General features: G+C 38.0%; 1 protein-coding gene across 1 annotated transcript in view; it reads left to right on the top strand.

Moving 5' to 3' along the window:
• Positions 1–11,732, top strand: part of LOC103515670 (rhombotin-1-like) — a 51,719-nt gene extending 39,987 nt beyond the window's left edge. The window contains exons 3-4 of the mRNA XM_008480606.2: positions 6,313–6,568; positions 11,603–11,732. Coding sequence (XP_008478828.1) covers positions 6,313–6,568; positions 11,603–11,732 — 386 coding nt within the window. The remainder of the gene's footprint in view (positions 1–6,312; positions 6,569–11,602) is intronic.
• Positions 11,733–12,538: the final 806 nt, after the last annotated feature.

Here is a 12,538-nt window from a genome sequence, read left to right as displayed (position 1 = left end):
ATCGTCACTTACTGGTTCACCCTGTAACAGAATGATATCCAGGGAGTTATTGTTCGTATTAATTAGATAGGTATTTTGCAGTAATATTTCGCAATATTGAATTTACAATATTTAACCTCCCTGCGGAACTCTCTATTCCTCTCTCCCTCCCTTCCTTACCCCTATTTCAATCCCTCTCTCTATCTATCTCTCTCTCTTTTTTTCTCTCTCTCTTTCTCTTTCTCTCTCTCTCTCTCTCTCTCTCTCTTTCTCTCTCTCCCCTCCTTTCTCTCCTCTTATCTCTTTATTGACTCTAATTCAACAAAATGCTCATGTATGATGTTTACCGAAACTCATTCCCCCTCCTAAACTTCTGGCCTATTTCCCCTCCCTCTAATTCCTCTTCCCCTATCCTTCCCTCATTCTTCTTCTCCTCCTTTCCCCTAATTCTTCTCTTTCTCCTCCGCTCCTCTAATTATTCTATTGTATTCTCCTCCCCCTCTCTTGTTTGGCAATGCATCCCCCTTCTAAACTCTACTGGTCTATATTTCTCCTCCCCTTTCTCTTTTTTCCCTCTTACTTCCCCTCCTCCCGTGTACTCTTCTCATTGTCCCAATTCCCCTCTAACTCTCCTCCTTCTTCTCCACCTCTTGAACTAGCCTATCTTCCCCTCCCCTCTCTAGTTGTAAGCAGGGCAAAATATAGGTACATAAATTAAAGTTTTTTTTTTTTTTTTAGGAGAAAATTCAGAACTAATTTGAAGAGGGTAGGTATTAGATACTGTCACTCTTTTGTAGGTGCGCGGATCACTCCTAATCCTAATGTGTAAGATTTTAGGTAGGTAACTACATACTTACGGCAGACATATTATCCAAATATTGAATTTCCGTGTATAGGTAGCATGCCTAAAACAGGGTTCATATATTTGGTTTCGATCACTGTGGAGTCAGTCGTCAAACCTTTGTCTCCCAATGAATAGTCTGCAACTTGTACACCTGTAGTATTTGCCATAATAATAACAACTTTTACATTTATAACTTCTTTGAAGAGGGTAGGTATTAGATACTGTTACTCTTTTGTAGGTGCGCGGATCACTCCTAATCCTAATGTGTAAGATATTAGGTAGGTAGGTACCTACTTACAGCAGACATATTATCCAAATATTGAATTTCCGTGTATAGGTAGCATGCCTTTGTCTCCCAATGAATAGTCTGCAACTTGTACACCTGCAGTATTCGCCATAATAACAACTTTTACATTTATAACTTTTATTAGCTATTCAATATTTTTCTAGAACAGGTTACAGGTCTTTTTCTTTAAAAACGAGCCTGAATGAAAGCTCAACTTATTGTAAACCCATACTCGAAAGTTAAGTGTTACTCGGAAACATTTTTCTTTTAATTGGCGGCAAGATTTATTCTATTTGTTTTGGCTCTTATGTGTTGTGTGTGAGTTTCATTTATTATATTTCCAACAATGGGCTTAAATCTATCAGTGAAAAGCAGAAACCTGGGTGGTTCACAATAGTCCCCATTTTGGAGAACATTTCTGACTTTATGATGTGGCTCGTAGTTAAGTTCTTCATGCCAATAAAAAAAATCCTTTCAATACTTTGAGGAAAGTCTTGTGTGTTCCAAAGTCTACCTTACCAACCATGTTTCGAATAGTTTGTTTGATGCATAGGTATCTTCACAATTTCTCATTTACCTACACGAACAGAAAAGAAAAAGGTCCCTGCCCAATTGAAGAGCTTGATGCCAAATGAGGGCACGGTTCGCCCAGAGGTAGAGCGTATTTGCTATGATGAAAGCTCCTGGGTTCAATTCTGTATCAGTCTTCTCACAGATTTTAGATACCTACTAGCATCCAATATTCTTATGAACCCAATGGCAGACAAAGTTGCCTCCTCCCCCTTTTGAATCTCTGGAGCTTCCCAATTTCCTCCTCCTAAACTCCCACGGAGCTTTTTTCCCTCATTTTCCTCTCCAACATATCTTTTCCGCGCGGGATGAAAATTTTGCGCTTTGGGGAGAAATTTTCTTCGCGTTTTCGAATGGTGAAATGGTGAAATTTTGGAATTTGGAAAGGTTCCCATTTTTTACTTGGAACAAGATAAACTTAAACTTACTGATGTATTTATCTAGGTGCCTAGGTACCTTTTTTGATTAGACTTAACACAGAAAAGAAGAAAGCTGCAAAGTATTGAGGTATTTTCTTGAGCATTTCTTTTGTTTGCATTAGCCTATAACAAAAATACAAGTGCCTGAATACACAATACCGAGTTTTGTTTCATTCTGCCTTTTGTGGGAAGAGATAAGAAAAATCAGAAGCCTTTTTTCTTTCTCTTCTCAATTCCTACTCAATTTTTCCCGTAGAAAAAAAAGGTTGTAAATGAAGATTTATGTAGCCTTTGTGAAGTTTCGAGGCAATTGAGACTCGCCGTTATAAGTGGGTCTTTTTCAATAGGTCTGACCTTTTTTGATTATTGTAATCTATAATGTATGAACCTTAATGCTTGTCAGCCCGAAACAAAAAGAGACAGAAAATTTCCTTTGTATGCATCTTATAGCTAGGTACTTTGCTTTGATATGTGTTTAATCTTATATTTTTATTTTTCAAAGATCTTCAATAGATACCTAGATTCATAGGCTTCATAATACATACCTAGACCAATACGTACCTACTTTAGATCTATTCGATTTCATTCCCAGCCCACACATAAATCACATACTCTGTATGTAGAAGAATAAGAATAAGTAGAATAGAACTCAAGAGATATAATTGACAGCCTCAATTGTTATTCTCAAGAAATAGACCTATCCGTACGGATAAATTATGAAATACTCAATAGGCATTGAGTTATGACAGGAATGCAAAATTCCCTCCCTAAACAGAGACAGTAATGCAAAATTCCCTCCCTAAACAGAGACAGGAATTCAAAATTCCCTCCCTAAACAGGGACAATTAATTACGGTACAATATGTCATGGGTTTCAATGCAAGAGGGACCAATAGGGGAAGTGTGGACGGCTGGACGGTAGGAAAAATATGGCCATTGAAATTCGGTAATAGAATTCCCTCCTGATACTTCCTAATTTTCCTATAACAGGGTCTATGTAGGGAGGAGAGAATGTGTCAGTCAAAATTGCCTACAACACCCTGGGGTCCCCCGAAATCCCCTTATTGCCCTCCGCCCTCCTTCACTATTCAAATTCCGTTATACAGTAGGAATTGTCCTCAAAATTGTCTGAAATACCTATTTGTCCTGACACAAAATTGTCAATAACTTAGGGTACCGAGTGCCAGAACTTCAACCATGCCATGCCATCAGTTAAAAAATAAAAATCTGGTGTGAACATCACACTACTTTCCTTATCTTATTGAATGGTGCTTATTTGGGTGTTCTGTTGTAACATTTACAATATCTCTAACCGTTTAGTCGATATAGCTGAAAACCGCCAAAAAAACGGTCGAAACTCGCCAAAAAGCGGTCAAAATACCGCCAACAGCAGCACCTATTTTAACCAAAAGTTTCGTGTCGCATCCTTGTCACATTTGAAAGATATGTACATACCAAATATCAAGTCTCTAGCTCTTACCGTTCTGCACATTGTTGTTGTTTACGTAGTAGGCACAATTTTCTTAGGTAAAGTTTTTGTTTATCTTACAAAAAAGAAGACAAAAAGAACAAGAAATATTTTTTAGCAAATGAAAATTGCTTCCTCCTATGCAAAAGACAAACATATTCCAATTTCCATTACATGAATTACGATTCCTTGGAAAAGGTTTTGTCACTTTTCGATCATCCTGTGGATGAAAATTCTCCGTTCATTCTATTGGGACGAACGGTTCGTGACTTTTCCGGCATCCTGTGATTAAGTTTAAACACTTTGGTACACATTATACATTGGGATGTGGGTTTTATTTTATCAGAGGAACAGAAACATGCTTGCCTTTATTTACTTTCCTTTATACCTCTTCAAACCCAGGGGTGAGTTTAGGTGAGGGGCTGTGCGGGTGTACTAATAGTTGTAAGCAGGGCAAAATATAGGTACCTAAATTAAAGCTTTTTTTTAGGAGAAAATTCAGAACTAATTTGAAGAGGGATCATCCTGTGGATGAAAATTCTCCGTTCATTCTATTGGGACGAACGGTTCGTGACTTTTCCGGCATCCTGTGATTAAGTTTAAACACTTTGGTACACATTATACATTGGGATGTGGGTTTTATTTTATCAGAGGAACAGAAACATGCTTGCCTTTATTTACTTTCCTTTATACCTCTTCAAACCCAGGGGTGAGTTTAGGTGAGGGGCTGTGCGGGTGTACTAATAGTTGTAAGCAGGGCAAAATATAGGTACCTAAATTAAAGCTTTTTTTTAGGAGAAAATTCAGAACTAATTTGAAGAGGGTAGGTGTTAGATACTGTTACTCTTTTGTAGGTGCGCGGATCACTCCTAATCCTAATGTGTAAGATATTAGGTAGGTACCTACTTACTGCAGACATATTATCCAAATATTGAATTTCCGTGTATAGGTAGCATGCCTAAAACAGGGTTCAGATATTTGGTTTCGATCACTGTGGAGTCAGTCGTCAAACCTTTGTCTCCCAATGAATAGTCTGCAACTTGTACAGCTGCAGTAAGTTTTGAATTCATTCCTACCACATGTCCCTACCGTTGGAGATATACCAGCTTGTCTTTGTCTTGCTACGAGAACCAAACATGTCGAATTTTTAACATGAATATTTCAAGAAGTGCACAGTTTTTCCAAATCTTCTTCTCCTTCATCATATCCTTCTTCTTTTTCTTCTTCTCATATGGGCCTGTATGAAATAAAGGGACTTATTAAGTTCTGAATTGTCCTTATTTGTTGAAGTCTGAATAGAAAGTCAATTTTCGAAGGCAGGTATTCGTTCTGGGGTCAGGTGCCTAAAAAATGCATGAAAAATTGAAAATGTATTGTGTTAGATTTCGTAGTCCCATTTTATTACCACTTGTAGGTATGTGCTGCCGCAGTCACTAAAATCTAGTAAGTAGGTAAATTTTACTGAATATCATTGCACTATTGAGCAACAAAGCATTGTTTTATTCAAAATTTTGTGAGTGTAATCAACGCAAATTATTTTAAGTTTTTAAGTAAAATAAATTGCCAGGATTAGCTATGTTATCATTATCACAATAATACTCACTTTAGCTAGGTATTATTGTGGGTATATTTTGTTAATTTCAGGGACTCCCAAAATAGGGATCTTGAGCGGTGGTATTACTAGAGTGTATAACTGGTATAAGGGAAGATTATTCATAGAAATAACGAAATTAGTGAAGGACGCTCTTAATATTAATACTGTGATATCCAGGGATATCAGCTTATAGGTACCTACTATTTTAATAACTTATTAGGTACTTATGATCTTTAAGGTCACGGAATACAGTTCTCGTTCAACTTTGAATGTGATAAGGTGGTCCTTCAAGTTTCAAATAAGGAAATCCCATCATGTCATGTACATATGTACGAGTACTTATATCTCCTCCCATTACAAACATTATTCTCCACACCCCTGACAAAAACCCACAGGCAAAAACGGCTGCAAAAGGTTTTTATCTTTTTAAACGACTTTCTAGCCCTAATATATTCAAAGCAATATTAAGTGAACAAGAATCCTGGGTATTTAAAAGTGGTGAAGTTTCTACCGCAAAACAATCCTCGCCAAATCCCGTTTTAATTGTCTGGTCGCTTTACATATTGCCGGTTATTTCTTTCCGGGAATGTCGCGGAAAATTTTGGGGGAGTGATAAAAAGAAAAGGAGTTATTTTTTAGCATGAATATTTATATTTTGGTGCCTAACTGTGGTAATGTGTGTTTTAGTGTCCTTTTTATGAGGTCACTAGGAGAGGAAAAAGGTTATAGACCTGGTTAGCACAATTGTAATACCAATGTGTAGACATTTCGACCTCCCTCGTCAGCATAGCTAGAGTGTGGAGGGAGAGGAGCTTACGCTTACAGCTAATTCGAGTCGATGGCCGTCGATCGATGTCGACACTGCCTCGACAACATCTAGATTCACCTCGTCGATCGACCATTGATCAACTTTACTATGTATGTGTGGACCACGGCTTAACAAATCCAGTCGAACCTGTCTGATTGGGAATCCAAGGGACCGGCAATTTTTTCCTGCTTTCCAGGTTTCCCATTTCGACAGAGACCATTGAGTGCTTGATCCAAAATTGTGGTATTTGCCATTTCTATTATAATCATATTACTATTTTTATTCTCTATTTTTCTTCTATTACAGTAAATCGAATTTCATTATTTATTTTTTCTTGTGTTACAGTAAATCGGATGTCGATGGACGTCAAGACCCAACAGGGTGCCCAACAGACGAAAGCCGTACCAAATAACGCCCAGGGCCCTCAGGAATGTGCAGGGTGTGGCAAACATATCACCGACCGGTTCCTCCTCAAAGCGCTCGATATGTATTGGCACGAGGATTGTCTGAAGTGTGGCTGCTGTGATTGTAGACTCGGCGAGGTTGGGAGCACCCTGTATACGAAAGCCAATTTGATCCTGTGCAAGCGGGACTATTTGAGGTAAGGAAAACATTTCGGCTATCGACCAAACTGCCTCTACCTATTCCTGATATTCCCGAAAATGTTTGTTTAAAAAAAAAGTTTGATGGAGGGAACTCTAACTGATAAGGTTTTATCGACCCGAAATCGAAGAGAGAAGGAAGACAGGATAGGAGAAAGCCAGCCGTTCCGAGAACGAACATCATCCGTTCAGGATAAAACCCGGCGCGGAATCGAACCCGCAGCCTAGAGCTTACAGAAAAATCTACAACTACAGAAACTAGTAAAAGAAAAGGCCTAAGGTAATTAATTAATTAATTATAATTACCTACCTAGATAAGATAACAGTTTCTTTTAAAATTAAGTAAGTATCTATGTACTATGTAGTAAGTTTGACAACAAAAATATTTGTTTAAAAATCCACAATCCGCAGGCACATTGTTGTTGTTTACGTAGTAGGCACAATTTTCTTAGGTAAAGTTTTTGTTTATCTTACAAAAAAGAAGACAAAAAGAACAAGAAGAAATATTTTTTAGCAAATGAAAATTGCTTCCTCCTTTGCAAAAGACAAATATATTCCAATTTCCAATACATGAATTATGATTCCTTGGAAAAGGTTCTGTCACTTTTCGATCATCCTGTGGGGATGTTTCAAAGTCATAGAGCAGGAAAAATGAGGACCAACAGAATTTTTCTTTTTCTTCTACGACTTCTAGATACCGAGATAAATCGAATTTACAAAATACCGGTAAATCGTAAAGTTTGATGTCACGGCATACGCTCCCGTAGGCGATGACGTCGTGATTCATGACTCCCGCTTCCTTTGTTTGTGCGCAAGCGTTTCTGCGCATTTTGACGTGAAATCTGACGTCACAACTCTTCGAACTTTTTTATTAGAACGGCAATTAAAAATTAAATTTTCGACCTTTTAAAGTTACTTTTTCAGAGTTTTGACCTCAGATTTGGATTTTTCAAAACTTTTTACGTAGGAATCGAGCTTTTATTAATAATATTTTCCCAATTGCAACTCCTCCATTATGATTCCTTGGAAAAGGTTTTGTCACTTTCCGATCATCCTGTGGATGAAAATTCTCCGTTCATTCTATTGGGACGAACGGTTCAGAATTTTAGTGGAAAAAAGCAACTTGAAAAAAAAAAGTGGAAAATTTTAATAAAAATATTTTTGTTTACCCAAAAACGTGATGAAACAAAGCAGATATTACATGACGAAGGTGTATTGTTACAGGACTGATGATTAACATAATACTATGTCTAACCTAGATACATAACTTCTCTTTTTGCCATTAAAATAAAAGGTCTGTAATACTGCCCCTCAAATATCAACCTTTGTAGATTCGTATAAGCTTAACCCATCCTTTAGGGCTGTTGCCCCTACACTTAAGTCTCAGAGCGGGCTTTTTGTGTGTGGAGTTCCAACTTATGTACCAATGCACAATGTCTAGATTTGGAAAGAGTTCTCGTTTACGTATGCAGTATGCACCTACCTATTTAAAGTAGGTATCTACTTGGAATATTTGATGAACAATACCAAAATACTGATGTGGAGAGAACCATGTGAAGTTACACTCAGAGTTCCAACTTATGTACCAATGCACAATGTCTAGATTTGGAAAGAGTTCTCGTTTACGTATGCAGTATGCACCTACCTATTTAAAGTATCTACTTGGAATACTTGATGAACAATACCAAAATGCTGATGTGGAGAGAACCATGTGAAGTTACACTCAGCCTTTGAGAGTCTACTCAAAATGATGTGTGTCTAACACACCTGTCTGTCCTTCGCAACCACAGACACACAGACAGATTTTTTTGTCTCAATTTCCATTTTTTTTTACACATCTAACCACGAGTAATTTATACTCATTTTCCCCATTTTATTTGGGAGTTCCTATGTCCTATGAGGATTTATACTTAATCCTCCAATTTACTTATTTTCCCCATTTTATGATCATAGAATGAATTTTATGATTCTGACTAAAATTATTTCATAGAAGACAATAAAAAAAGGAGAATAAAACAAATAACAATAAATAAAATAAAAAGCATTAAATTTTCTCATCAGCTCAAGGAAGTACCTTTCCTTTTCAAATTTCAGCGAAATCTGAGCTCTCTTTTTTTCACCCAATGGCAGACAAAGTTGCCTCCTCCCCCTTTTGAATCTCTGGAGCTTCCCAATTTCCTCCTCCTAAACTCCCACGGAGCTTTTTTTCCCCATTTTCCAACACATCTTTTCCGCGCGGGATGAAAATTTTGCGCTTTGGGGAGAAATTTTCTTCGCGTTTTCGAATGGTGAAATTTTGGAATTTGGAAAGGTTCCCATTTTACTTTCTATTAGGTACTCGTACCTTAACGTGTATAGGGATAGGGAACCTATACAAGGTAATGAGAAAGTATTGCAATCGGTCCAATTTTTTTTACTTGGAACAAGATGAACTTACAGATGTATTTTATGTAGGTACCTAGGTAGGTACCTTTTTTGATTATTGTAATCTATAATGTATATGAACCTTAATGCTTGTCCGCCCGAAACAAAAAGAGATAGAAAATTTCCTTTGTATGGATCTTATAGCTAGGTATTTTGCTTTGATATGTGTTTAATCTTATATTTTTATTTTTCAAAGATCTTCAATAGATACCTACGTATAGTTAGATTCATAGGCTTCATAATACATACCTAGACCAATACGTACCTACTTTAGATCTATTCAATTTCATTCCCAGCCCACACATAAATCACATACTCTGTAAGTAGTGCTTTATTTCGACTGTCAGCTTAGAATAAGTTCCTCAATAGAACTCAAGAGATATAATTGACAGCTTCAATTGTTCTTCTCAAGAATTAGACCTATCCGTATATACGGATAAATTATGAAGTGCTCAATAAGTATTGAGTTATGACAGGAATGCAAAATTCCCTCCCTAAACAGAGACAGAAATGCAAAATTCCCTCCCTAAACGGGGACAATTAATTACCGTGCAATATGTCATGGATTTCAATGCAATAGGGACCAATAGGGGAAGTGTGGACGGTAGGAAAATATGGCCATTGATATTCGGTAATAGAATTCCCTCCTGATACTTCCTAATCTTCCTATAACAGAGTCTATGGAGGGCGGATAGAATGTGTCAGTCAAAATTGCTTACAACACCCTGGAGTCCCCGAAATTCCCCTATTGCCCTCCGCCCTCCTTCACCATTCAAATTCCGTTATACAGTAGGTATTGTCCTCAAAATTGTCTGAGTCCACAATAAGTTCTTGTAGGTAGATGAATGAACAACGATCATTGGGTATTAGGATCGTCACCCTTTTTCTACGATGATAATCATTATTATTAAAATCACCATCATCATTATTTCTATTTTATCAAAACAGGGGAGTTCTCGCTTTTCGTCCCTCCTATTTATCAAAAGCTCTCCCCTTCCTTCACCTCCTGGAACCTATCTAAAGGAGGAATAAGGGACCTCCTAGACCCCAGTATCCAGAATTCCAGAGGAGGGAGAAGGGAGGGAAAGTATCTAGAGAAGAAGGGAGGGGAGTATCTAGAGGGGTATAGGGAGGTAAAGTATCTAGAGGTGGGAGGGAAAGTATCTAATAGAGGTGGGAGGGAGGGAAAGTATCTAGAGAAGAAGGGAGGAAAATTTTATACGAAAACATCAAAATCGCAGGGAAAAGTTTCGACATTTGCCGAAGTTAGTTAGGCAGAAGAGCGTATGAAAGAGGTATCTACCTATATCTTACCTTCGAAAGAAGTAGGTAGTGTACAACTTAGCTATGTGCAAATTCAAATTGTGTAAGTACCTATATGTGACGTCAGAGTAAGTATCTAAAGGAGGAATAAGGGACCTCCTAGACCCCAGTATCCAGAATTCCAGAGGAGGGAGAAGTAAGGGAAAGTATCTAGAGGGTTAGATTCCCATTGCTAACCTTTTTGGTCTCACTACTTTCCGATTTTAGGAATTAATTTCGGTCCTTTTTTCAACGTGTGGTGGTTATCCCGTTGCACCCCGTTTGGGAAGCGCTATCCCAAATCTACCCTTCCCTCTTTCACATTTCAGATGACTTTTATGTCCTCTCAGAACACACATTATATTACACCGCAGAATCCTCAACATAAACTATCAAAATAAAGTAGCTGGCTACCTACATTATCTTCAATATGTTTGGAATCTTCGATGATTTCATTTCATATGAGACCAAATTGAGTTGCTTTCCGAAGTAGGTATGTACCTACATGTTATGACTTCTGTAAGTAAAGGACTGAAAATTCCCTTTATATGTATCTGAATTTGGTCACTTCTGTAGATCTGAATCTGACTCGGGGGATTTTACCCATCTACACGACGCGAGGGAGCGGAAGCGAGGTAAATGCGCGAGTAGACTCGCTTCGTCTAAACCTACCTATACACTTGATTATTATATTGTTTTAGGTAATCCAATCCCTTGATAACGAAATCGAAAATAAAGCCAGGGATTATATTCCCCAGTAACCTAGTGTATACCAACTTATATGGCAATCTGATTGGAGTGATTTGGTTAATAATCAAACGATTTCAGCCAATTATATTGCTTAATTTAAGAGTTAGTTAATTTTGAGCCGAGTTTAATATCTGATGCTCGCCAGCCTAGTTAATTAATTTTGAACCGAGTTTAATATCTGATGCTCGCCAGCCTAGTTAGCGTAGTTGGTAGTGCGTCTGCCTTGTAAGCGCTAGGCCGCGGGTTCGATTCACGCCCGGGGCGGATTTTACCCTGATGGGATAATGTTCGTTCTCGGAACGGCTGGATTTCTCCTATCCTGTCTTCCTTCTCTCTTCGATTTCGGGACGATAAGACCATAGCAGTTACAGTTCCCTCTGTCAAACCTCTTAAAAAAAAATCTCTGATGCTTGTAACACCGGCCATAATTTATTTTAATACCTGAAAACCCCTACTTTCTCTATGGTGTATAATATCTCTTAGTAGCTTTGTCAAACTATTTTGACTTGGCGGGGTGGAGCGCTCGTTAATTCCAGATTTCTCTCTTCTGGTTTCAGGTTATTTGGCAGCACCGGGTACTGCGCAGCTTGTTCCAAAGTTATCCCCGCTTTTGAAATGGTCATGAGAGCCCGTAACAATGTCTACCATCTGGAGTGTTTCGCCTGTCAACAGTGCAACCACAGGTAAGACCTGTTTTGGTAGAGAGGTTGTTGGTTCGATTCCCGTCCGAAGGAAAGACTCAGCTAAAGTTTCGAGAATATGCAAGTAGGTATGTAATTTTGTTTAAATCCAACCAATTTGACAAAGTCCAAAAAGGCAGAATTATATACTTTGGAGTATGGAATGAAGGAAAGTTCATTGTATGATTCCATGGCTTTCTTCCCATTTTCTTCTTCTTCAGTGTTTCGCCTGTCAACAGTGCAACCACAGGTAAGACCTGTTTTGGTAGAGAGGTTGATGGTTCGATTCCCGTCCGAAGGAAAGACTCAGCTAAAGTTTCGAGAATAATTATGCAAGTATGTGATTTTGTTTAAATCCAACGAATTTGACAAAGTCCAAAAAGGCAGAATTACTTTGGAGTATGGAATGAAGGAAAGTGCATTGTATGGTTCCATAATTATATGGCTTTCTTCTTCTTCTTCTCCTCCGGCTCTTGCTTCTTCTTCTTTTTTGTCTCCTTCATCTTCTCTCTCTTCTCCTTCTCCTCCTCCTCTTCCTCCTCCTCATTCTTCACGAATTGCATCTCAGAACTTTAACGTGCTCTTCTTCTTCTTCTTCCAAAAGAAAGTCATAACAAGTTAGAAGTAAATACAAAGAAATCAGGCTGGGGAGGAGAGACTCACCTTATATCTTGTAATACAAAACGAACGACGTAACAAGTTGAAATGAAGACATAAATCAAACAGAACGTACCAGCTTTTATGTCTTTTTTATAAGGAGGAGTCCGTAACAATGTCTACCATCTGGAGTGTTTCGCCTGTCAACAGTGCAAC

The sequence above is a fragment of the Diaphorina citri genome, unplaced genomic scaffold (genome assembly GCF_000475195.1).
Source record: "Diaphorina citri unplaced genomic scaffold, Diaci psyllid genome assembly version 1.1 scaffold1395, whole genome shotgun sequence".
NCBI lineage: Eukaryota > Metazoa > Arthropoda > Insecta > Hemiptera > Psyllidae > Diaphorina > Diaphorina citri.
The sequence above is the reverse complement of the archived record's forward strand: the minus strand, read 5'-3'. Positions and strand labels throughout refer to the sequence as shown.